Consider the following 27656-nt stretch of genomic DNA (forward strand, 5'->3'; position numbering starts at 1 on the left):
ATGATCACCAATGCATCCACTATTTCTAGGGCTACTTCCTTAAGTATTCTGGGAAGCAGATTATCAGGCCCCAGAGATTTATCAGCCTTCAATCCCATCAATTTCCCACCTAATAAGGATATCCTTCAGTTCCTCCTTCTCACTAGATCCACTGTCCTAGTACATTCGGAAGGTTATTTGTGTCTTCCCTCGTGAAGACAGAACCGAAGTATTTGTTCAATTGGTCTGCCATTTCTTTGTTCCCCATTATAAATTCACCTGAATCTGACAGCAAGGGACCTAAGTTTGTCTTCACTAATCTTTTTCTCTTCACATAGCTATAGAAGCTTTTGCAGTCAGTTTTTATGTTCCTTGCAAGCTTCCTCTTGTACTCTATTTTCCCCATCTTAATTAAATCCTTAGTCCTCCTCTGTTGAATTCTAAATTTCTCCCAGTCCCCAGGTTTGTTGCTTTTTCTAGCCAATTTATATGCCTCTTCCTTGGTTTTAACACTATCCTTAGTTTCCCATGTTAGCCACGGTTGAGCCACCTTCCCAGTTTTATTTTTACTCCAGACAGGGATGTACAATTGCTCAAGTTCATCTATGTGATCCTTAAATGTTTGCCATTGCTTATCCACCGTCAACCCTTTAAGTATCCTTTGCCAGTCTAGTCTAGCCAATTCACGCCTCATACCGTCGAAGTTACCTTTCCTTAAGTTCAGGACCCTATTTTCCGAATTAACTGTCACTCTCCATCTTAATGAAGAATTCTACCATATTATAGTCACTCTTCCCCAAGGGTCTCGCACAACAAGATTGCTAATTAGTCCCTTCTCATTATACATCACCCAGTCTAGGATGGCCAGCACTCTAGTTGGTTCCTCGACATATTGGTCTCGAAAACTATTCCTAATACACTCCAGGAAATCCTCCTCCAACCATTGCTACAGTTTGGTTAGCCCAATCATTATGGAGATTAAGGTCGCCCATGAAAACTGCTGTACCTTTATTGCACACTCCCTTATTTCTTGTTTGATACTGTCCCCAACCTCACTAGCGCTTTCCGCCCTTTGGTATTCCGCAGCTCCACCCATACCGATTACACATCATCCAGGTTAATGTCCCTCCTTACTATTGCATTAATTTCTTCTTTAAACAGCAACGCCACCCCGCCTCCTTTTCCTCTCTGCCTATTCTTCCTAAATGTTGAATACCCCTGGATGTTGAGTTCCCAGCCTTGGTCACCCTGGAGCCATGTCTCCGTGATGCCAATTACATCATATCCATTAACTGTACCTCTAACTAAGAGAAGTACAACACATCGAATGGGTTAAAAGGGAGAAAAATGCTTACCTAGCAAGAAATTCCTTGATTATGCAAGATAGGATTGGTTCATAAGAATGTATTCAATTGTAATTTGGAATTTTAATAAGTTTATGGGCAAACTACATATGTTCCATGTAATTATTTCAGAGCAAGAAGTGCAGAGCTGATGCAGTGCAATATGATAAAAGTATTTTTTTCTCAAATACATCTTTATATCATTATGCAGTGTCCTTGAGTCATTAGACATTTTTGATATCATGCAAATATGACCCAAGCTAATTCAATCTTGCTTGCCTGCAGTACTTCTAAAAAACAGTCCATCAGGGTTGTTTAATTCCAGTCCCATATGGGAAATTGGAACTTGTTTTAGGATTGTTTTTCCTGAAGGGAAGCGAAAAGGGCAAGCAGGCCAAAACTGCAGATTCCCGAGGATATTCATTCCTAATTCAACGCGTTTTCAGACCTTAAAATTTCCTAGCATTCGGAACAACGTTAGAAACTTGGCAGTTTCTTCTACAAAGATAGGATTCTTCGATTTGTTGGACACCCTTTTCAAAACAGAACATCTAAGTTTTGCCTTAGTGCCAGACACTGATATCTGGAAAGGAACTAAACCCAACCTCATTGCATTAAGACAGTTGCTCAACCAGTGACAAGCTGAACCTTTACTTAATCCCCAATGTGCTGTGGGAGCAGCTGATCTGATTCAAGTAAATGGCAAGAAGTGCTATAATTCATCTGGATCTCCTTTCTACATCCCCCTCATCCCACCCAAGTTAGGCAGCTTCCAAAAAAGGCTTATGACAAAGTTCCATGCAAGGATATTACTCAAATGCAAAGCTGTGGGGAATTCAGGGTAAATCCTGGGAATGGATAAGATACTAGCAGAATGGTAGGAATAAGCAATGATAGAGGAATCGTGACAGCATATGCAAGAAATGTGAGAAACAAAACTGTAGACTGCAGGAAGCTATCCAAGGACAGGTCAGGTGAGCAGAAAAATGGCAAATGGAATTAAAATCCAAAATTGGCTCAGTGGCACAAAGCAAAGGGTGTTGATGGGTGTTTTTCTGATGGGGTTCCACAGGACTCAGTACTCAGTCTTTTACGCTCTAATATACATTAATGATTTAGACTAAAATGTAGGGGGCATGATAAAAGAAATTTGCAGATGATACAAAATTGGCCATGTGGTTGATGGTGAGGAGGATAGCTCTAGATTGCAGGAAGATATTGATGAACTGGTCAGTTGGGCAGAAAAGTGGCAAATGGAATTCAATCCAGAAAAGTGTGAGGTAATGCATTTGGGGAGGGGCAACATGGCAAGGGAATACATAATAAAATGGGAGGATACCGAGAGGTGTGGAGGAACAGTGGGACCTTGGAGTATATGTCCACAGATTCTTAAAGGTAGTGGGCCTGGTAGATAAAGTCATACCTTCTTAACCACCTTAATATGCACATAGACTGGGCAAACCAAACTGGAAGCAATACGGTGGAGGTGGATTTCCTGGAGTGCATAAGGGATGGTTTTCTAGACCAATATGTCGAGGAGCCAACTAGGGGGGGGGGGAGGCCATCTTAGACTGGGTGTTGTGTAATGAGAGAGGATTAATTAGCAATCCCGTTGTGCGAGGCCCCTTGGGGAAGAGTGACCATAATATGGTGGAATTCTGCATTAGGATGGAGAATGAAACAGTTAATTCAGAGACCATGGTCCAGAACTTAAAGAAGGGTAACTTTGAAGGTATGAGGCGTGAATTGGCTAGGATTGATTGGCGAATGATACTTAAGGGGTTGACTGTGGATGGGCAATGGCAGACATTTAGAGACCGCATGGATGAACTACAACAATTGTACATTCCTGTCTGGCGCAAAAATAAAAAAGGGAAGGTGGCTCAACCGTGGCTATCAAGGGAAATCAGGGATAGTATTAAAGCCAAGGAAGTGGCATACAAATTGGCCAGAAATAGCAGTGAACCCGGAGACTGGGAGAAATTTAGAACTCAGCAGGAGGACAAAGGGTTTGATTAGGGCAGGGAAAATGGAGTATGAGAAGAAGCTTGCAGGGAACATTAAGACAGATTACATATCTATAGAAACTTTTGCAAAGAGAAAAAGGTTAGTAAAGACAAACATAGGTCCCCTGCAGTCAGAATCATGGGAAGTCATAACGGGGAACAAAGAAATGGCGGACCAATTGAACAAGAACTTTGGTTCGGTATTCACTAAGGAGGACACTAACAACCTTCCGGAGATAAAAGGGGTCAGAGGGTCTAGTAAGGAGGAGGAACTGAGGGAAATCCTTATTAGTCGGGAAATTGTGTTGGGGAAATTAATGGGATTGAAGGCCGATAAATCGCCAGGGCCTGATGGACTGCATCCCAGAGTACTTAAGGAGGTGGCCTTGGAAATAGCAGATGCATTGACAGTCATTTTCCAACATTCCATTGACTCTGGATCAGTTCCTATCGAGTGGAGGGTAGCCAATGTAACCCCACTTTTTAAAAAAGGTGGGAGAGAGAAAACAGGGAATTATAGACCGGTCAGCCTGACATCGGTAGTGGGCAAGATGATGGAATCAATTATTAAGGATGTCATAGCAGCGCATTTGGAAAGAGGTGACATGATAGGTCCAAGTCAGCATGGATTTGTGAAAGGGAAATCATGCTCGACAAATCTTCTGGAATTTTTTGAGGATGTTTCCAGTAGAGTGGACAAGGGAGAACCAGTTGATGTGGTATATTTCATTTTCAGAAGTCTTTCGACAAGGTCCCACACAAGAGATTACTGTGCAAAGTTAAAGCACATGGGATTGGGGATAGTGTGCTGACATGGATTGAGAACTGGTTGTCAGACAGGAAGCAAAGAGTAGGAGTAAATGGGTACTTTTCAGAATGGCAGGTGGTAACTAGTGGGGTACTACAAGGTTCTGTGCTGGGGCCCCAGCTGTTTACACTGTACATTAATGATTTAGACGAGGGGATTAAATGTAGTATCTCCAAATTTGCGGATGACACTAAGTTGGGTGGCAGTGTGAGCTGCGAGGAGGATGCTATGAGGCTGCAGAGAGACTTGGATAGGTTAGGTGAGTGGGCAAATGCATGGCAGATGAAATATAATGTGGATAAATGTGAGGTTATCCACTTTGGTGGTTAAAAACAGAGAGACAGACTATTATCTGAATGGTGACAGATTAGGAAAAGGGGAGGTGCAACGAGACCTGAGTGTCATGGTACATCAGTCATTGAAGGTTGGCATGCAAGTACAGCAGGCGGTTAAGAAAGCAAATGGCATGTTGGCCTTCATAGCGAGGGGATTTGAGTACAGGGGCAGGGAGGTGTTGTTACAGTTGTACAGGGCATTGGTGAGGCCACACCTGGAGTATTGTGTACAGTTTTGGTCGCCTAACCCAAGGAAGGACATTCTTGCTATTGAGGGAGTGCAGCGAAGGTTCACCAGACTGATTCCCGGGATGGCGGGACTGACCTATCAAGAAAGACTGGATCAACTGGGCTTGTATTCACTGGAGTTCAGAAGAATGAGAGGGGACCTCATAGAAACGTGTAAAATTCTGATGGGTTTAGACAGGTTAGATGCAGGAAGAATGTTCCCAATGTTGGGGAAGTCCAGAACCAGGGGTCACAGTCTAAGGATAAGGGGTAAGCCATTTAAGACCGAGATGAGGAGGAACTTCTTCACCCAGAGTGGTGAACCTGTGGAATTCTCTACCACAGAAAGTTGTTGAGGCCAATTCACTAAATATATTCAAAAAGGAGTTAGATGTAGTCCTTACTACTAAGGGGATCAAGGGGTATGGTGAGAAAGCAGGAATGAGGTACTGAAGTTGCATGTTCAGCCATGAACTCATTGAATGGCGGTGCAGGCTAGAAGGGCCGAATGGCCTACGCCTGTACCTATTTTCTATGTATACGGGCAGCTTTCTTTTATTAGCCAAGGCATAGAATACAAGAGCAGGGAAGTTATGCGAGAACTGTATACAACACGAGTTAGGCTACAGCTGGAGTACTGCGTGCAGTTCTGGTCACATTACAGGAAGGATGTGATTGCACTAGAAAGGGTGCGGAGGAGATTTACAAGGATGGTGCCATGACTGAAAAACTTTAGCTATGAAGAAAGATTGGATCGGCAGGAGTTGTTTTCCTTGGAACAGAGGCGGCTGAGGGGGGAGGGATATAATTGAGGTGAATAAAATATAGGAAGGACCTATTTCCCTTTGCAGAGGGGTCAACAACCAGGAGGCCTAGATTTAATGGTAGAAGGATTAGAGGGGAGATGAGGAAACATTTCTTCACCCAGAGGGAGGAGAGAGTCTGGAATTCTCTGTCTGAAAGGATGGTAGAGGCAGAAACCCACATCTCATTTAAAAGGTACTTGGATGTGCACTTGAAGTTCCATAACCTACAAGGCTATACACCAAGAAAGATAGCCCTTTTTCGGCCTGCACAGACATGATGGACCGAATGGCCTCCTACTGTGCTGTAAACGTCTGTTTCTATGAAATTCCAAATAAGCAATTCCCAGTTCATTCGATCATCTTTCATTTCCAGACCTCCTCTAAAACCAAATTCTCTTTTCAGTAGTTATCGATAGCACTTACACCAAGTTGGAACTGAAACCCCTCATTATCAACACATTTCAAGGTCCCTTCCCCTCTTCCTCTGCCTGTCAATTTAACAGGAGATCATAACATTTACTAACTTGCTGCACCACCAGAGTCTTCAAAGGTCCTGTTACGATACATGCAGAAGCGAGTGCAGTGTCACTGACTATGACCAACTTCAGACACATGGTTACGTAACACAAATTAAACATAAACGTGACAATTTTATGCATTAACCACAGCTCCACTTATTAGTGCACCAGCGCCATATCTAACTTAACAGGTCCCAAAAATTACAAAACGCCGAGGTTAAATCACTCCTTTACAACATTCTGCTACTTCTTGATCCTTCCAAATATCTTAGTTCTGTTCCTTATCCATGTGATCCTCTAATCTACTTATCGAATTTCTTACCTTTGATCAGGTCCAGCAGTCTCCTTTGATTTGATTGGATAAAAGTTGAAGATATTAAAGGGAACTGATGGGTAGATTTCTGCTGGTTGGAGAGTCTAGGACTTGGGCCATAGCCTAAAAATTAGAGCCATATCTTTCAGGAGAGAAATTAGAGACACTTCTACATACAAATAGTGATAGAAGTTTGGAATGCTCTTCAAAAACAGTAGTTGATGCTAGGCCAATTGTTAATTTTAAATCTGAGATTAACAGATTTTTGTTGACCAAAGGTATTAAAGGAGATGGGCAAAGACAAAAAAAGACTTATACATTGCATTTCATGACCACCAGACATCTCCAAGTGCTTTACAGCCAATTAAGTACTTTTTGGAGTGTAGTCACTGTTGTAATTTGGGAAACACAGCAGCCAATTTGCGCACAGCAAGCTCCCACAAACAGCAATGTGATGACGACCAGATAATCTGTTTTGCTATGTTGATTGAGGGATAAATATTGGCCAGGACACCGGGGATAACTCACCTGCTTGTCTTCGAAATAGTGCCATGGGATCTTTTTAACGTCACCTGAGAGCAGACGGGGCCTCAGTTTAACGTCTCATCTGAAAGACCGCACCTCCGACAATGTAGCACTCTCTCAGCACTGCACTGGAACATCAGCCTAGATTTATGTGCTCAAGTTTCTAGGAGTGGGACTTGAACCCACAACCTTCTGGTTCAGAGGAAAATGTGCTACCCACTGAGCCACAGCTGATTCAGGTATATGGAGTTAGGTCAAAGATCAGCCATGATCTCATTCAATGGTGGAACAACGGTGATGTACTGCAGCAACTCGCCAAGTCTTCTTCGACAGCATCTCCCTAATCTGCAACCTTTGCCATCAAGGGGGACAAGGGCAGCAGGCAGATGGGAACACCATCACCTGCAAGTTTCCTTCCAAAGCACACACCATCCTGACTTGGAAATATATTGCATGCCTTCATAGTCGCAGAGTCAAAATCCTAGAATTCCCTACCTACCTAACAGCACTATGGGAGTACCGTCATCACACATACTGCGGTGGTTTAATGCAGCATATCACCACCTCCTCAAGGGAAAATAATGAGCAGCAATAAATGCTGGCATTGCCTGCAAAGCCCATTAACGAGGCTTTTAAAAAATTCAGAGCTAAATGGTCTATGTTCCAGCTTGACTTCAATGCCTGCCACAAACTCCGTTTCTTTCCCAATGATTTAATTACCCTCTAACTCTGGCTGAACCATTGGTGGCTGTTCCTTAAGCTATCTGGGTCCTCAGGTCTGGAATTCCCTCCCAAATCTCTCCGTCTCTACACCTCTTTTCTTCTTTAAGACTCGCCTAAACACCTACCTCTGACCAAGCTTTTGATCACCTATCCGAATATCTCATGTGGCTCATTGCCAATTTTTGTACGATTACATTCGTCTGAAGTACCCTGTAATGTTTTCCTACATTCAAGGTCCATTATAAATGCAAGTTGTTGAACCCGTAACTATATCTTCTCCATCACAAGGACCACCTACTTCCACCTATGCAACATCCGTATGCCTCCACCCCATCCTCAGCTCTCTTGCTGCTGAAACCTTCACCCATGCCAGTGTCAGCTCCAAACCTGACTGCGTCAATATTTTGCTGGCCAGGCTCTCATCCTCTAAACTTCAGATCATTCCAAAATTCTGATACCTATATCCTAGTGCACACCAGAGTCTTGCTCTCCCATTACCCCTGCGCTTGCAGAGTTACATTAATTCTGCAACTCCTGAAATTTTAAATGACCTCTAACTTATTTTTCCTCAGTCTTCAGCCTATTGTGTAACCCCCTTCGGCTCCACTCTATTGGCAGCTATGCCTTTACTTGCCTAAACTCCTCCGTCTCTTCGCCTTCCAGAACCTCCTTAAAACCCACCTCTTTGACCAAACTCAGTCACCCATTCTTAATATCTCTATTGGCTCAGTGTACCATTTATCAGTACCATGGGATATTTTTCTACATTCAAGGCTCTATATAAATGCAAGTCTGTTGCAGAATACACACCCTTCAGATTCAGGTATATGCAAATCTAACCAGTTTGGTGACCCACCACAAGCGCTCCATTGAGACCGGTATTCTGTCTCATGGATGCTCGGGCAGCACTCAAATCATCTCAATAGCCGTGCATCATTACTACTGCTCTTCACCAATCTTAGTGATACAACACTAAAGTAACCACCAAAAACATTGGAGAGACACATGATATTTCTGTTGCAAGAATTATTTGATTAAAAAAAACACATTTTTGCCACAAGAACAGCAGTTCAACCCAGTACTTGGTCCATGAGGAATTTGAAGCATTTAAAGTGAATGCTGATAAAAAAAACTCCGCTGTTACACAACATTTCCGACGACGACGAATTTAGGAGTGTTTAAGAAAAAAGGACTGCTTACTTGCTTTACATTGGATTAGTTCTTAATCTATTCATGTTGTACACAGGCAATGAGACAGAGCTACTATTTGCAATTGTTCCAACAATTCATTTAAGAATTCTCCTGCGGACAAGACATTTTTCAACGTTTAAACTACAGGGCCTGGTAGCTCTTGCGCCACCATGTAACACAAATTCGAGCTTTCGTTTGGGGGATGATATACTTGCTCCAGAAAATTCATCCGAGATAGTATAATTGAGTTTCTTTAAAAAGTCAGGGTAAGTTTAATACACAGACCACAAGCAAATGTAGCAACTGCCTAGATAGCACTTCCCCCTTGTCCTGGTCAACTTGTACACTTACCCTTTGGGAAATCTTCTAGTGCAAAACTACTTCTTCCTGCTAACTGACGATAACAAATGCATTCATTTATCAAGAGACTCAACTCAAATTGCTTTAATAATCAGTGACATGAAGCATTTGAAAGTCTGAAATACTTAAAATGCATATTTAAACAAAGGACATGTGTGCGACGTGTAATGTCTAGCAAGGTCCACCAATCACAAGCAATACTCAAGCAAGTTACTATTTGGGATTGTGGCCTTTGGCCTACACATTAGTAAATGTTCCAGTCTAGGTGACTGAAGCCACATTTCAATGCAAAGGCAAATTGCTCCAATCTGGAATTTTAATTTACAATTTCAGACAATTACAATGGTCAGAAGGCCATTTGACTCAAAGCTCATCCACGAAAAGGAAACTACAGCTCTATCACAGCGGTGTCTAAAATGATCCCAGGGATCTTGCCTTCAGCATCACACCCAGAATTCCATTTCACAATCAATTGCTCTTGGCGCAAGTCAAATTTGGCATTTGTCTTATATAGTTACCCTTTCAGATTAACTGTTTTGAGTGCAATTGCAATAAATTAGGCAATCCAAAATATACCAGGGATTTGAGTAAATAATCAAGTCATTCACTACTTTAAACTCATGGTCCTTTGATCTAATGTTAGTTAAATTTGAAATAAAATTTCAAACTTGCATTTTCTTAAATATTTTCATTTTTTTTTTACTAATTCGAGAAAGGTCTGCATTTTTTCTATGAATACTCAAGCATAGGGCTTGCTCGAGTTCTACACCATGAGTTTTACCTATCATGTTTTCAACTGTCGAATCTATTGTATTTTATCTCAAAAACCATTTCCCTCTTGGATTAAATGTTTCTGCAGTCATTTGAGACTAATTTCAAATGTATCTGGAATCTAAGAGCCAAGATAGTTTATTGGATTAGACTGCCAAGAAATGAAGTAGTGAATAACTCATCTTACACATGCAATCTACTTTTTATTAATCAGGTCAGATTTCGTATTCTGGTGCTCAACCTGCAGTAGATTTTGGAACAGTCAATCCTATTGCAAAGTCATCGGGTCCGAAAAGGAGTTTCGATTTTTTTAAAAAGATGAATAGCAAGATTTATTCTTTCAATTGCAATTAGAGTTCAGCAGTACAATTTATTTCCCCAATAGCTTGATCTGCTTTATCATTTAACAGACCTGCTGTATAGACTAAAAATACCATCATTTTTGCTTTGATGAGAAATAGTTTCAGATGTCCACCACAGCAACAGTGAGGCTCTGGAATGGGACCCCATTAAAGCAAGCTACAATTATCGATTATAGGCAGTCCCTCGGAGTCAAGGATGACTTGCTACCACTCTAAAAGGGAGTTCTCAAGTGGCTAAAGAGTCCAATGCAGGACCTACAGTCTCAACCACAGGAGGGGCAGACAGTGGTTGAAAGAAAGAGGGGCTGGGGAGTTTGGGTTGATGCATGCTGTCTACGTTTGGTTTCTGCATGCTCTCGGCGATGAGACTCGAGGTGCTCAAAGCCCCCCCCCCCCCGGATGCTCTTCCTCCACTTTGGGCGGTCTAGAGATAGGGATTTCCCAGGTGCCGATGGGAATGTCAAAGCCTCCGCGATAAAAAAGTGTGAGGGTGTTCTTGAAGCATTTCCACTGCCCACCTGGGACTCGCTTGCCATGACGAAGCTCCAAGGAGAGCGCCTGCTTTGGGAGTCTCACGTCGGGCATGCAGACAATGTGGCCCACCCAACAGAGCTGATCGAGCATGGTCAGTGCTTTGATGCTGGGGATGTTGGCCTGATCGAGAACACTGATGCTGGTGCATCTGTCCTCCCAAGGGATTTGCAGGATCTTGCATAGGCAGCACTGTTAGCACTTTGAGATATTTGCTGTATATAGTCCATGTCTTAGCCATGTAGGAGGGCAGGTATCACTACTGCCCTGTAGACCATAAGCTTGGTGCCAGATTTGAGGTCCTGGTCTTCCAACACTTTTCCTCAGGCAACCGAAGGCTGCGCTGGTGTACTGGAGGCAGTGTTGGACCTCGTCATCGATGTCTGCCCTTGTTGATAGTAGGTGCCCGAGGTATGGAATATGGCCCACGTTGTCCAAGGCCCTGCCGTGGATTTTGATGACCGGGTGCAGTGCTGTGTGGCAGGGTCAGGTTGGTGGAGGACCTTTGTCTTGTGGATGTTTAGTGTAAGGCCCACTCGCATGCCTCGGTGAAGGTGTTGACAGTCGCAGACGCAAGCGTTGTCTGCGTACTGTAGTACAATGAATGATAAAGGTCACACAACCAGGAAACACCAAGACTGGTTTGACGAGAACATCCAGGTGCCAATAAGCGAAAGGCATTTCTGAATTTAAAGCAGCAACCAAACTAGAGAGCATTTATATAGTGTCAGCTGTGGCTCAGTGGGTAGCATGCTCACCTCTGAGTCAGGAGGTTGTAGGTTCAAGTCCAACTCCAGGGACTTGAGCACATAAATCTAGACTGACACTCCAGTGCAGTGCTGAGGGAGTGCTGCACTGTCTCCTCGTTAAACTAAGGCCCGGTCTGCTCTCAGCTTGACATAAAAGATCCTATGGCACTATTGCGAAGAACGGGGGAAGTTATCCCCGGTGTCCTGGCTAATATTTATCCCTCAATCAACATAACAAAACAGATTATTGGTCATTATCACGTTACTATTTGGAGGTGCTTGCTGTGCGTAAATTGGCTGCCGTGTTTCCTACATTACAACAGTGACTAAACTCCAAATGGACTTAATTGGCTGTAAAGTGCTTTGTGAAGTTCAAGTCTTTCTTCTTTCTTTTCTAATTAGCGCCTTTAACAGTGTAGAAAAGGCACTTTACAGAAGCGTTATCAAACAAAATTTGTCACCAAGGCTCAAGGAGACATTAGGCCAGGTCAAAGAGGTTGGTTTAAGGAGTGTCTTGGAGAAGGAAAAGTAGAGAGGTTTAAAGAGGGAATTTCAGAGATTAGGGCCTAGGCAGCTGAAGGCATGGCCACCAATGTTGGAGCGATTAAGATCAGAGATGCACAAGAGGCCAGAATTGGAGGAGCACAGAGATTCCAGTATATGACCACTTCCACAAGGTGCTCTCACACAGATGTGCTATTTAACTGCAGACCAATACAAAGCGAAGTTTAAACAAAAGCTAATACACAGGCCATCTTTCTCCCAACATGAAATATTCAGGCAGAATACAATTTTGCACATATTTAGACGCTTGCACACACCTCTTGGGTGCATACTTTACAGGTCACAATGTTCCCATAATATGCAAATATCTCACACACCAAATATCATCTCGGGTGTTGCGATTTAGGATTTATTTACACGTGAGCCAACAGCACTAGAAACACCCCTATCCAAACCCAAACCCAAATAGGACAAACGAACAAATACAGCTAGAAATAGAACAAAGCTGCCTGAGCATTATGCATCAGATTTCCAAACTCTGTGCGTCAGATATTGGCTATAATTTGGACCCAGCTGTTCTACAGGTACTACTCTCAGTTGTACCTTTAATGAATTGCAACGTAACTAACATTCAAGGTAGAAAAGGTTGTCAGCATATGCAATTGTTTTAAAACAGAACGCTAGTGTTCATCCAAGTACTTGAAAATACTAATGCTCCCTTTTAAAAGGTCTAACCATTAAACCCTAGAGAAACTTGCATTTTTCACTAACTATTTAATACAAAACGAACGTGGTTTTATAACTGTGAACAACAGTTGCTTTGAGCCAATGAATTAATTACGTTTTCCAAAATCATCCAATACCAGTAATAAAGTCTGTGGGCTAGAAATTCGGTTCTCAGCAATAACTATTTTTTCGCCAAAATAACCGTTATTGCACAGCTATGAGGCTGTAAATTCAAGGTTTAATTTGTGCAACGGTAAAAAACGGCATTGCACAAGGATTCGCGGCGCAAACCATGATCCTTGCCAACTTTAGTCCGAGGCCGACACCACTGCAAGTTGGGCTTAGGGAGGGCGGAACAACACCTAAAAATAAATTGGAAGAAAAAAAAATCACAAAATATTTACAACATTTATCTAGCGAATCGCTGCAAAAGAATTTTAAAAATAAAAACTTTAACGTAACTTTTTTGCAGGTCTTCATACTAATCGCTGCTCCAATTTTTGGCAAAAGCAATTATTTCGAGTTCTGCACGGCGGCGCTCCTCTCTCCAGCGGTATTTGAAAACTGCCGCCGCAAAACGTCTCCCAATTTTCCGCCAAAAAAGGTGAAATAGCACCAAAAACCCAGTCGCAAAATTGCCAAATTTCTAGCCCATAATCTGTTCAATTATTTGCATTTTTCAACTGCAAGAGAGTGGGAGCACAGATCATCTGTACAGAGCTTTCAAGTGACATTGTGAACAACAAGTGCTGCCCTCTCTCTACTCATTGTTCTCATTCATGTCAACACTGGAGAGCATCATGTCACCCAAGGAGAGGTTCATGCTAAGTATGCACTCCAGTCCTGCTTCTAACATTTATTTTACAGTTCTGTACGGGACCGTAGACCATGAGGGATGTCGGTGTACTAACTTTTTGCTGCCTTACTGCTCTAATTGTGCTGTAGCTTAAAAAAAAACTCTACACATGGGCTCAGCTGTCCAGCCCAGAAGGCTAAACCACCACAGGTTGAAGTTTAAGAAAAATTAAAAATTATAAATTGGAAGGAGTTAAGAACAAATATAGACTTTTGTTTCTCCATATCATTTCAGAAAATTTCCAGAATAAATTCAGAGGTGAAACAACATTCAAAAACTACCAAATAAGGCACGGAAATGCATTAGCAGAGGGATCATTCAAATCCAAAGAGGTTTTATTGTTGCCGTACAGGGCGCCATTGATTCCCTACAAGAACTCTATGCAATTCAAAAGATAGAAAGGATATTTTTGTCCTTGAGGGTATTAGGTATTTTAAGTTGTACAGAAAGATTAAGAAAGTTCTGTTTGTTCCTTTGAAAAATAATATCAAGGTGACATGTAAGAATATGATACAGGAAAAAAAATCAACACTATAGCAAAGGGTTAAACATTAGTTAGGAGTGAGAAAGAAAATCTGGTGGCATGTTTTCACCAAAATGGTAGCAAAACTGTGGAATGAATTACCAGAGAATAAACATGTGACAAATGGATCCGGAAGAGGCATCTTCAATGGCTTTGAAAGTTTATCCAACAAGACGTTGCACCATGCAGACCAGGAAGGTCCCAAGTTCAATCCCCTGTTCTGTGCTGCGTAGTTTATCTCAACCATAGTGGCAGTTGGATTGCTACAATTGTCCTCAACACCCTTGCGTTAGAGAGCGGAATGTTACCCAGGGATTTAGCTCATCAGCAGCCAGCAAACCCTGCCAGAAGTATGCGCACCAAGCCGATTGGATCAGATTAGCCATGAGGCTCTTCACAGGCATGAAGCTTGCCGGTACTCCCCATTATTAAGGCTCACACACAACTTATTCCCACTCAATATACAGTACCAAAGGCAGCCTGGCAGCTGTTGAATTGTATCCTAGCAAAGAATCACACCTTCACAACAACCGAAATCATTGAAAAGATTATAAAGAGAATGCACCACTGTTCAAAATATAGTTTTCAATTGGGTAGTCTTCTGGAGATAGAAAGAGAACTGAGTGAAAACTACATACACAAAGGCAACAGGAAAATTAAACATTGAGAATTTGAACGTAAACAGCGAGGTGAAAGGCACGGGTACATATTCAGGAAGAGGGACTACAGTGATATGACTGTACCACTTACATTCTTCCAACAAGGCTGACTCGTAAATACAAACAAGTACAAATAACTATACTGCCAAGTTAATCACTTTGGTATAAAAATGCAACATCCTGACGTAAGGCATATCATTTTTTTTTTTATATATTATTTTTTTAATGTAATCTGCATCATTCTTACCAATCACAAGTGACTCCAAACATTTGCGGTGTTGACACATTTGGAAAACTATAAATTTAGTGGCATGGGACAATTCAGTGGAATACACTATCCTTTAACAGCCACGACAGAATGACTTTGGCCTGAAATGGGAGAGTTTGGAATATCATACAAGCACTCTTGCATTCTAACAATACCATTTCCATCATCATCATCATCATCATAGGCAGTCCCTTGAAATTGAGGAATACTTGCTTCCACTCCAAAAGAGGCAGCCTTTAGTTGTACACATCAACACTTCCCTCTGCCCATCCTTCAAGGGGCCAGTGTGAACACTCAATTCAAACCATGATTTTGAAGTAATTTGCTGAGTTCAATGGTATTTTTTCATGAAAAAAACATGGCGCACTGCTTGTTGGCTGGTGCAACTGCAAAAAAAAAATGTATCCATTAATTGCAGATTTTTTAAATGGGAATCAATCATTAAACACTATCACATTAAAATTCAAGCAGTAACTCCACTGGTGGCTCAGTGTGTTTAGCCATTAAATTGCTGAGCGATATAGGTAAGCGAGGTCCATGGTTTGATCCCAATCTGTGCTGAGTTAGCTGATCATAGCCAGGACAGAGGTATGGGTATTACAATTGGACTCAACATGTAGGTTAGGTACAGAAAAGTTGAACGGGATTTGCGCTCAATTGCTATCCAGCGACAAATGCAGGAAGTGTGTACTTTGACATCAGGCAAAAAGGCAGATCAGGCTCATCAAGTAGCCTGCTGATACTCACCAGAAAGACTCTCAGGGGATTAAATGGTCACTTGGGTGAGCAATCAAGAGGGCAACAAGTACCCTGGGAACATACCTCAGCAAGCAGTCCATGCCTTGAAGAGGAGAAACTAGCAAGAAAATTAAAAACCAAAGAATATTAGCTTGCTCCCTCTAATGATACTCTCTAATTGCACAGCATTACCCAGTCTTATTTGCTGGCACCACAGCAGATGCAGCTTCACAATATGCCCTGGCAAAAAAAAAGTGTGTTAATGGTAGATTAGTTTACTGAAAATGAATGACAAATCAGTAATGCACCACAGTATTACAACTGAATCCAGGAGCTTAATTAAAATTACAAAATTAAAGCTGATCCTCCAGCTAGCACACTGTTTCATTAAACCCATGGTGTTACACAGTAGTGGGATCCAAGCATGTGCTCAGCCACTGACATACCAAGTTTCTGATCTGGCATACTGCTGAATTCCTAGGGTTCAATATGTAATGCCGCGTTTTTATAAACCCGTTTCTTATTCCAACGCATAAAATGCCTCGTTAGCTCACTGTAATAGCAGTAAAATTAGTCATCACTTCTTTATGGCTGGCAAAATCAGTTTTGCAGAGTCATCAATAGTGCACTCAAACCTATTACAAGATTTCAAGCTACTAAATATGTGGAGCCCAGTGAGATCAGCCCAGCACCAGAGTACTGATGGTTACAGTAAGCCTCATTAACTATGCAGATTTCAGGAATTGAGTTCTACATTTTATTTGCATATTCACAATTACCAATTAGCAGTTGCATACAGGGTTGTCATCCTGCCAAATCCCAGTCTGTATAACACATCAGTATTTCTATACAGCATTCGCTTTCACATGTGCTGCAAAGAATCATTTTCAGCAGTAACTTTAGTACGAATTCAAATTTAAGTAAAGAAAAAAAAAATCACAAGTCCAACACAAAGCTTTTATAGAATACTCAATGCCAATAGGTTATGCAACATCTTTCTGGATATAGACAACTAGATTCTATATTTAAATGTGATATTTTAATGTACAGGATATGTACAAAAAGCTGTAAAATAAGTTAATGTAAAGTTCAATAATTGCCCAAGTAGACTGCGTTGGTGCAACAAAATTCCAATTCAAAGTCCTATGTACAGACTTTTGTGACTTGACCAGACTAAAGGTTTTTTTGAACGGGCAACTCCAACTGCTATAAACAAAACCAACTATAAAGTCTCAAGTGTTATGATTTCAGTTCAATTAGATAAGTGGTCACTGCACATAAAGCAGGTTTTCTCGCTACAAACTGGTAATAATCTGTCGTTGCGACAGATGTACGAAGTCATTATGGAATGCTGGCTTGACAGGCTGCTCAAGCTAGATAATGATTCATTAAACAAAGAGTATCCTTGAATGAAGCGGATTGGAATGATTCAGCAGTCAGATCCCGAGAGAGGTCTTCAACCAATATAACTTTATAAAGACAAATAAAACTAACAAAAACACCAGATTTATATTCATCATATTTCCTGACCTCGAAGAACCTCATTCTCCAGTCTCTGAAAGCTACATTATTGGATGTTGTTTGTCAGGAGTCATTCCATTCACTGTCTGACTTCTCTCTTCTATTATGGTATCACTGCAGCACATTAATTCAGAATTGTAGCTTCCTTCAACAACCCAAACTGGTGTTACTCAGCAGATTACATCAGATGTGTGGCATTCTGGGCACAGTAAAAGTTGAAGGAGTTTTGGTGACAGGAAGAGAGGTGTTACGATCATTTGAAATGCCTCAAATATTGTCATGTATTATGCAAATGAAGAGACAACCGGGGGGGGGGGGGGGGGGGGGGAGGGGGGGAAGGGACGAGAGTATACACTGCTAGCCTCGAAATAACAAATGGGGAGATGGCAACAGTTATCCCATTTGGCAACACAAGCGAGTAAAGTCCTTCAGTCAATGCCTCAGGATATTTCCTTCCCACAAAAAAAAAGGGCGAAATGTTAATGAGCTCCCCTGATGGCAACAGACTACTTGGCATGACTGTCAAGGGAAACATCCAGAAATCAATTCAAATAAGTTAACGCTCTGAAGGAGAGGAATGAGAAGCCACCTGTTTTAGCATCCTTACAAGTGTCCATCCGAAATACAATTTTGACTCAAGATTCAGAAGCAGTTCCAGCTAACTTGGTAAAAAGGCTCAAGAATTTTTCGGAACAGGAAGAAGCCATTAAGCCGATCCTTTTTATTCAAAAATCAATCCCACCGATCCACCCCCTCATCACCATTACTGTTTCTGCTAACTCATTTTGCACGATATATATACTGTAGGCGTTAGTCATTTAATGAAGTGCTGTTCATACTGGGGAGCAGATAGACTGCTCCTGTGATGGCTATCAGTGAATAAGAGCTATATATCACTAATGCTTTGGCAGTTAGAAATGAACAGATTGTTTTTTTAAACTGGAACAGGGAACTTCTCAGCTGGTATGTGTAATACTGAATAATTTACTGTAAGTTCCTTTAACACGATGGTTTTATCAGCAGAAGAGAAATGTGGAAATATAAATGTTGAGTCCAGGATTCTTATTTCCATTTGATCTGAAGGATAACGGCACTGCATATCAAATTTCAGCACATTAATGGGAACAAACCACCTATAAGTCCAGATGGGAAAAGATAAAATGCCAAAGAAGAATGTGAATAGATTGTAATTTTTCCAAGACTTGATGAATCTGAAATCATTCGCTTGTTCAGTCTATTCAATGTCATAAAATTTAAATACAAAGTTTTTCAAAAAAACAGTCCGTTCTCCACACCGCCCCCAAAATTTGCTAGGCAGCTTATGTTTAGGACGGAGAACAATGTGGTTGATCTACATACCTCAACAAGTATGCTGCTCCCTAGTAAATAGATTACGCAATTCAAGTGCTTCAACACTTTACAAAAAGTCACATTTCTAGCCAAGATGAGACCGAGGATGAGAGCAGGAAATTTGAACACAAACATTGGGTTAGGTTCCAAGACTTCCAGTGTGCCACTTCAAGAAATTGAAACAAACGTAAATTGCAACAATCATTCATAATGGAACCTCACGTCTTAAGACATACTGCAATACTGTATCTACATCAGACAACCAGAGGCCAAAGGGAACATAATTACAACAGAAACCACAAGTCCCGGTGGGGGGTGGGGAGGGGGGCGTGGGATGGAATTTGCTACAAACCAGCACAACCTCAAGCACCAACGGGCAATTTAATTGCTGCCACTTTTAGAATCCCCAGAAATCTGTTACCCAGTCGCAAAGTTTTAATGCATTTCAGGTTTGGTAAACAATAGCCCTTTCATAATTCTATAGGTGCAACTCCACAAACCAAACAGCAGCACTGATGCACCTGTTTTTATGTTACACCATTTCCAAATGAAATTACTGAAGTATGTAAATGTTATCCTGAAAGAATACTCACATTAAAATATCCTTTTTGCATTTTATCTACAGGTGTAATCATTAGTTCCACGGTGCAGATTAAACATCGTTTTTATGTTTTATTTGTTTCCTTCACAAATGTCATTTTAAAATATTATACTTATTGTACTGACAGGTTTTAAAAAATATATATATTTATCTGGCATCGCTGACAAGGCCGGCAATTATTGCCCATCCCTAGTTGTCCTGGACAACTAGGGATGCTTGCTCAGCCACTTGAGGACAGTGAAGAGTCAACACGTTTATGTGGGACTGGAGTCACATATACGTCAGACCAGGTGTAGAAGTGCTCGAGTACGGATCTGCAACATTGTGGGCCACCCCAATCTGCGAGAGGACACCACCGCAGGTCAGATGTGCAAGAGCTGGTGCGTACCACGACAACTTCCAGCTTCAGCTGCGCCAAGTGTGCGACGGCTTCAAGGTGGGCGACGTTTTCAAAGCCCAGGTCGCCATTTGGAGCGTGGGCAACAATATCGGCGGGGCCCAGGTACAGCAGAGGAGTGGAAAGGTCGGAGCGGATGAGCGGCGAGAGATTGTGGTGGAGTTGTGACGAATGATTGAGGCAGAGAAGCGGCGAGAGATTAAGGCAGAAATGCGGCGGATGATCGGGGCGGAGGAGGATTGTGGCCGAGATTCAGCAAGTGATCGCAGCGGAAGTGCAGCAAATATTTGGTGCAAAGAGAGATCGTGGCGGAGGTGAGGCGAATGTTTTGTGGCGGAGGAGCGGTACGGGGCCCAGGGGCAGCACGGGCCAGCCCACACTGCGATATGTGTGCGCACTAGGTCTGTGCAGCAGAGCAGATCTCCAGTCATCCTGGTTTACCCTTGCCACTGGATAACGGCCTAGCTCTGTCAAGTCTGTGTGGTGGCTGGCATGCAACGGTCATCACATGTTAAAAAAATCCAAGCATAGGCATCTTCGACCCTTGGAGTTCAGGACTGGAATATCAGGTCCTTCATTGAAACATCTGCAAACTCATTCCTTTTGGTGTGGAAGCAAGTCATCCTCGTTCAAGGGACCGCCTATGATGATGATGTTGAGACCGGGTAAGGACAGCAGGAGAGCCGAAGCGGGGGGAGGTCGGGCAACCTGGGGGGAGGGGGGGAAAAAAAGAGGCTTCCTTCCCCGGTTTGGGATTTTACAATAATCAGACAACACATCACGGCCACTTTTACCGAAACAGGTTGAGCGTGCGAAATCTGGAATGTTCTGGAATCCGGGCCGATCCATGGCGGGTCGGCCGGAAATCAAAAAATATTCCGAAATCCAGACTCCCCCGCCTCGGCTGCCTGACCTCCTGCCGCTCAATCCCCCTCGCCCCACCCCTCGGCCGCCCTCCCCCATCCCACCCCACCCGCCCCCGACGTTGGCCGCCTGACCCACCCCCGGCTGCCCGAGAGCCCCCGCGCCCCTCCTACCTCGGCCCAGGCATTTCCGGACACGGAACGTCAGAAAGACGTTCCAAAATCGGTAAGTACCCGAAATCCAAAATGGCCCCGGTCCCAGATTTCGGACGCTCTACCGGTACCAGCTTTTTATTTTCAGATTTAAACGTAATTCATATGATCAAACTGGGATTTGAACTTATCTTCTGGATTATTAGTCCAGGCCTCTAGATTAGCAGCCCAGTTAAGAAGGAATGAACTTGCATTTTATAGCACTTTTTCAACTTGAAGACATCCCAAGGTGCTTTACAGCCAAAAGTAGTTTTTGAAATGTAGTGTAGGAAATACAGTAGCCAATTTGCAAGGTCCCACAAACAGCAATAAACTGTTTTAGTAATGTTATTTGAGGGATAAATACTGGCCAGGAAACCAGGAGAACTCCCTGCCCTTCTTCAAATTGAGCATTAGAATATTTTTCATCCACCCAAGAAGAGCAGACAGAGCCTCGGTTTAACGGCACCTCGGACAGTGCAGCATTTCCTCGGGACTGCAAGTCTTAGCCTGGATTATGTCTCTGGAGTGGACCTTGAACCCACAACCTTCTGAATCATGTGAGAGCATGACCAGCTGAGCCACGGCTGACACCTGTATACAGAACCAGGTGTTCGCTGGTCAAGATCCTCTACTCATTTATGAGTGAGAGCAATGGGAAGGAAAAAGAATGCCAAGTAGAAGCCAGACTTTAGCCACAGAAAGGAATAAAAGCTGTTATCACAGCAAGTTGCGAGTTCCGTTTGGGAGGGGGTGGAGGTGGGGGGTCAGATCCTTGATTCAAATATTCTCACTCCTTATTCCTCAACACTCTCAACTGAGTCAGAAGGTTGTGGATTCAAACCCAACTACCAAACGAAGCACCAGCTGACATGTGTGCAGTACTGAGGGAGCATATTGCATTATTAAAGGTGCTGTCTTTAGGATGAGACTTTAAACGCAGAGCCTGGCTGCCTGCTCGAGTGGACGGGAAAGATCTCACGGCATTATTTGAAGAACATGAGGCAATTCTCCATGTCCTACATCAACCTACCACTTTAAAAACATTAATTAACTGGTAATTGGTTTGTTTCCTTTTTTTTTGTATAACGATAATTGCCAAAAGGACCAAAGGAGAGATGGGGAGAAATTTATTTACACTGAGTTATGATGCTATGGAATGCACTGCTTGAAAGGACAGTGGAAGCAGATTCAACATTTAGTCATTGGAAATATACTTGAAAAGGAACTTGCAGAGCTACGGGGAAAGAGCAGGATTAATTGGATAGCTCTTGCAAAGACAAGCTCTATGGACCAAATGGCCTCCTTTTGCCATGTATAATTTTCTATGAAAACTTGTGCACAAAAACTGTCTGCTGTATTGCCTACACTTCAAAAAGTAATTCATGGTTAGAAAATGCTTTAGGACTTCCTGAGGATAACAGTGCTGTAAAAATTCAAATTTGGACCTTTTTAACCCCTCATCTCCTGAAGTGGTAGAGTTTCGCAGCCACCAGCAGCCGTCCAGTAATTCACCACAGTGGTGGTTTATCACTTGCAACACTGGACAATACCTATCAGCAAGCTATCAAATAGCAGCAACAGGGCAACCGCCAAGCTGGAACACATCCTCCCACTTCCTGCAGCAGTCAGCAAACATTCAATGTGACAGCAACCCTTGCCCTCAATCCATGAAGCAGGGTCTAATTGTAACAACCTTCCCACTGCCACATCTGCGGTTAATTAATCCATGAGTAAGACAGCCTTCTTGTCTGTATGGACAAATACCACCCTACGCCATGCATGAACTCATTTTAGTTGGAAAGTGGTAAATAATGGGAATGTTGATACAAACTTAAGTACAGAAAACTGGCAATTCAATTTACTTTATTAATAAACTATTAAAATTGAGCAACAACCAAAATTTATATAATAACTGCCCAAGAAGCAGATGATTCCCTGTTGAGGATACGATTAATGCATGTAAAGTGACAAATCTTCCACACATCTGTTTGAAGTTTGTCACATCATCATTTACATAATCCATTCAATATTTCATTTGACACACGCCATTATGTAAAAACATTCACACCAGAGCTATTCAACAGGATAGAGAATACAGATTTTGTGTCACTTGAAAAACAAGTCACTTAAAATTTTGTACTGCAAAGTATTACAGACTTATTTCATTATCTGTAAAGGGAATCAATCAATTAAACAGAAGTAGAGATCACAATAGGGAAGATACCATACTCTCATACCTGTAAATCCAACCAATTTTAGCCCTTAGACAAAAGCAAAATACTGTGGATGCTGGAAGTCTGAAATACAAACAGAAAATGCTACTCAGCAGGTCAGGCAGCAGCTGTGAAGAGAGAAAGAGTTAAGGTTTTAGGTCGATGTCCCTTCGTCAGAATTTAGCCTGTATCTTGCTAAACCATTTTGGGGAATTGAAGAAAAAAGTTTAAAAATTAATTAATCGGATGATAAAATGTATACTGGAAAATCAATTTCTATAACCACATCAGGTGAGTACGATACCTGACCTGCAAACATTTTAAATTAAATTTCTTGTAAATACTTTCACAGCAAGAATATGGCAAAGTTGTCAATTTTACTCTTCAGGCTTCACCATCAAGTGCTGTAACTAACTTGTCAAAATGTTCAGACAAAATCAGCACTGTGAACATGAACACTGCAGCTTTAAGGAGAATATTCCCACACATCTACCAAATGAAGCTTGACTAGAACAAAGACCTGGTGTGCGTCACAGCAACCATAACAGAAAAGTAAACACCAGTGGTGATATAATCCACCAAAGCAGTCTAATCCAGCAAATAGTTTTCATTAATGGTTCCTGAACCATTGACGATTCCATAATTTCAGTGCAGCTGAAATATTTATTAATATGTATTTTCTCTATCATTTTCCTTGGAGGGCAGATTTGTTTTAAACATTGCAATTGAAGGATTAATTGCAATCATAATTGCTTTTGAGGAGCAGATTTACCTGCCCTTTACTGTTGGTGTTCTTCCAAAACCCAAATCTCCACATGCAGAATTGAAAAAGCTAGACAAGTGAGATGATAATTAGATAATGCATGTATTCAGACAGGCAGTCGGTGCCAGCAGAAATTTGAGTTACAACCATTATTAAACCAAAACCTCCAAAGGTGTCTATCTATTTCCAATGTGGATATCAACAATCGGAGAAATATAAAGAAATATGCCACTTTGTTCATATTGAAACATCTCAAAATGTTTCAGGAGTTACTTCAAGTGCAGTTATTGTTATACTAGCAACCACAGCAGTCATTCAACAATCCGATAAATGACCAGTTTTTTTAAAACTGAGTTCACCTATTGCATAGTGTCCACGATTCATTAAACGATATAAAAAAGATACACGATTAACCCCATGCATGCTAACCAAGTTGCATTTGTATTGGGGTCTGGATGGTTAGCCTATTGTTTACACTTGCTTCTTGCAGTTAATTTTAATTTTTTATTTTAATTGGAAACCTCAAAAAATCTAAAAGTGCCCTAATCTTATTTCATAGCCTTACACTTGCGATTTCAGTAAAGGAAAATCAGAGATACAATGCAAACCGAAAGCACTGCAGAAGTTAACATGAATAGTTTCCCTCCCGCTAATCTCGTAAACCGCAATCGACATTTGAGCGGATTGCAGTTAAAGTTGCATTAAGGCTGCAATCACACTTTCACCCCCGTCGACGCAGGAAGAGTTGGTCTGGGTTCCCTGCACAACACTTCGCATTAAAAACACAAATCACACCGCGCTACACCAGCAACTTCAGTCAATACTAGGGAGGTGGTAATCCCCAATGCTTTCAAACAAAATTGTGAAGAGCAGACCAGGAAAAGGGAGCCAATTTAGAGCCACGCACTTAATAGAAATGATCACCCTCCATGCTGACCCTGTTGCATTTGTTTTGGGGGGCGGGGGCTGGTTAGCCTATTGTTTGCACATTGCTTCTTGCAGTTGTTAAAATTAAAAAGGGAATGGCTCGATAGATGGAAGAATAAACGCTAACAGTGCAATTGATCTGTTAACCCGTCCACATGTGCTTTTGAGTCACAGTGTGTGCGCGCTAGGACACGGAGCTCTGCACTCACCTTGGGCTTGTACAGCCACTTTCGGAACCTGTTCATGTTGCCGGCTGCTGCTGTTGGGCTCTCGCGCCCCGGGCGCGCGGTCCCCACCGCCGCTCTCCTCTCCGGTCCTGGTGAGCCAGGGGGGCCCGCTGTCAACCGACGGCCGGCCCCAACCACACGCCGCTTTTCCCCCTCCTCCCTCCTCCTCCTCCCGGTCAGCAGGCGCTATCTCTTCTGGCCGTCTCTCACGCCGCTGACATCGAAGTCGCTTCTTTTCGCTTCCGTCTTCTCCTCCTGCTCCTCCTCCTCCTCAGAAGAAGAAGAAGCGGAGGCGGAGGCACCGCCACCGACAACACCAACGCCGCCGGCTCCCGGCTGACATAACAACACCATCCCACACTGCACCACAGCCCACTCGCAGCACCGGACCGGACATGACGTCACCCCTCCCCCTCCACCACCAGAGCTCCCGCCTTTCTTCGCTGATTGGTGCCAAGCGACATCAATCATCTGAGCAAACCGCTCACGGCCGCTTGGTAGCCCCGCCCTCTCCCACAGCACCCGCCTCTTTCTGCTGATTGGCACCGCTTCCGACCAATCAGCTGGCCAAAGCGCTGACAGCCGCTTGGTAGCCCTACCCTCTCCCACAGCACCCGCCTCTTTCTGCTGATTGGCATCACTGCTGACCAATTATCTGATAAAACCACACACATCCACTCAACAGTCCCGTCCTCCCAAAGCTCCCGCCTCTATACACTGATTGGCATGTTTGCTTACCAATCAGGTTACAAACCCGCTTACAGCCACTTGGCAGCTCCGCCCGCTCCCAGAACCCCCGCCTCTCTCTGCTGATTGGCATCGCTTCTGACCAGTCAGATGACAAAACCGCTTACAGCCACTTGGCAAAAAAGTAAAGTCTGTTTTAGAAATTATTTTATTCAGCTCGCGACATAGGGATATAATTAATAAATGTTTTACATTGGGCAAAAATAAACTCCATTCTCCATCCCCGCTCTTGTCGGATCTCTGTCCACGCTTGCAGCAGGCCCACACCGTTGCCTGGAGACAGCCAAACATGCATTGAACGCAGACGCGGTACACCGCGCAATGGTCGATGGGGACTGTAGTTATTTTGCTCGAGTCCGTCGTTCATTTAAATGCAAGCACGCGGCTCTTGGACTACAGCCCCCATAGTACCCTGCGCTTAGCGAGCCCCGCCCCGCCCTCTCTCAATCCGGCTTCATTCACTTGGGGGGGTGGTAAAAACGCAGAGATTCCTAAAACTGTGAAGTAAGTGGATTGTTCTTATTTTCTCATTCATTAAAAATCATTGAGGGTTTAAAATTGGATTCGAGTAACTGTCAGATCTTTTCTCATTTGAAGTTAGTTTTTATTATCGGATTTAAAATGCCACATATTTTAACCGACTGAGTATTGACACCACGCAATTAAGGGTTGGGGTTTGGGTTAGTGGTAGGAGTTCGTGGTTCGTGGTTCGTGGTTCGGGTTATTGAGAGTTAGGGTTAGGGGTTCGGGATCAGCTAATGTAACACCACTTTTTTAAAAAGGAGTTAGATGTAGTCCTTGCTACTAGGAGGATCAAGGGGTATGGCGAGAAAGCAGGAATGGGGTACTGAAGTTGCATGTTCAACCATGAACTCATTGAATGGCGGTGCAGGCTCGAAGGGCCGAATGGCTTACTCCTGCACCTATTTTCTATGTTTCTATGAGAGAGAAAACAGAGAATTATACACCGGTTAGCCTGACATCAATAGTGGGGAAAATGTTGGAATCAATTATTAAAGATGTAATAGCAGCGCATTTGGAAAACAGTGACAGGATCGGTCCAAGTCAGCATGGATTTATGAAAGGGAAATCATAAGAACATAAGAACATAAGAATTAGGAACAGGAGTAGGCCATCTAGCCCCTCGAGTCTGCTCCGCCATTCAACAAGATCAAGGCTGATCTGGTCGTGGACTCAGCTCCACTTACCCGCCCTCTCCCCGTAACCCTTAATTCCCTTATTGGTTAAAAATCTATCTATCTTTGACTTGAAAACATTCAATGAGCTAGCCTCAACTGCTTCCTTGGGCAGAGAATTCCACAGATTCACAACCTTCTGGGAGAAGAAATTCCTTCTCAACTCGGTTTTAAATTGGCTCCTCCGTATTTTTTGAGGCTGTGCCCCCTAGTTCTAGTCTCCCCTACCAGTGGAAACAACCTCTCTGCCTCTATCTTGTCTATCCCTTTCATTATTTTAAATGTTTCTATAAGATCACCCCTCATCCTTCTGAACTCCAACGAGTAAAGACCCAGTCTACTCAATCTATCATCATAAGGTAACCCCCTCATTTCTGCAATCAGCCTAGTGAATCGTCTCTGTACCCCTTCCAAAGCTAGTATATCCTTCCTTAAGTAAGGTGACCAAAACTGCACGCAGTACTCCAGGTGCGGCCTCACCAATATCCTGTACAGTTGCAGCAGGACCTCCCTGCTTTTGTGCTCCATCCCTCTCGCAATGAAGGCCAACATTCCATTCGCCTTCCTGATTACCTGCTGCACCTGCAAACTAACTTTTTGGGATTCATGCACAAGGAGGACCTGCCGAAAGTCAGCCCGGAGGGCGGTGAAAATTTGGAAGCTCCGCTAAGCCTGGCGGAGCTGACCGGTGCCCTCGACCGGCGCTCGAGGGGAAAAACCCAGGGGCTGGGCGGGCTGACCGTGGAGTTCCACAGGGCGTTCTGGGACGTCCTGGGGAGCGACTACGCGCGGGTCCTGGGGGAAAGTCTGTCGACCGGGGAGATGCCCCTCTCT

At 43.0% G+C, this 27656-nt stretch overlaps 2 protein-coding genes across 6 annotated transcripts in view; one reads left to right on the top strand and one right to left on the bottom strand.

Annotated features, from left to right (window-relative positions):
• Positions 1–25230, bottom strand: part of zfyve28 (zinc finger, FYVE domain containing 28) — a 230796-nt gene extending 205566 nt beyond the window's left edge. For all 4 annotated transcript variants that reach the window (XM_070877677.1, XM_070877670.1, XM_070877664.1 and 1 more), the window contains exon 1: positions 24862–25230. In XM_070877677.1, the coding sequence (XP_070733778.1) occupies positions 24862–24897 (36 nt within the window). In that variant the 5' untranslated portion in view covers positions 24898–25230. The remainder of the gene's footprint in view (positions 1–24861) is intronic.
• Positions 25231–26084: 854 nt separating this feature from the next.
• The window catches only part of cfap99 (cilia and flagella associated protein 99), a 392086-nt gene continuing 390514 nt past the window's right edge, over positions 26085–27656 (top strand). The window contains exon 1 of one of the 2 annotated variants that reach the window (XM_070894010.1): positions 26085–26130. The gene's annotated coding sequence lies outside the window, so the exon portion shown is untranslated. The remainder of the gene's footprint in view (positions 26131–27656) is intronic. The other variant, XM_070893926.1, reaches the window with a different exon arrangement.

Source organism: Pristiophorus japonicus, chromosome 1 (genome assembly GCF_044704955.1).
Source record: "Pristiophorus japonicus isolate sPriJap1 chromosome 1, sPriJap1.hap1, whole genome shotgun sequence".
In the NCBI taxonomy this organism is placed as follows: Eukaryota; Metazoa; Chordata; class Chondrichthyes; family Pristiophoridae; genus Pristiophorus; species Pristiophorus japonicus.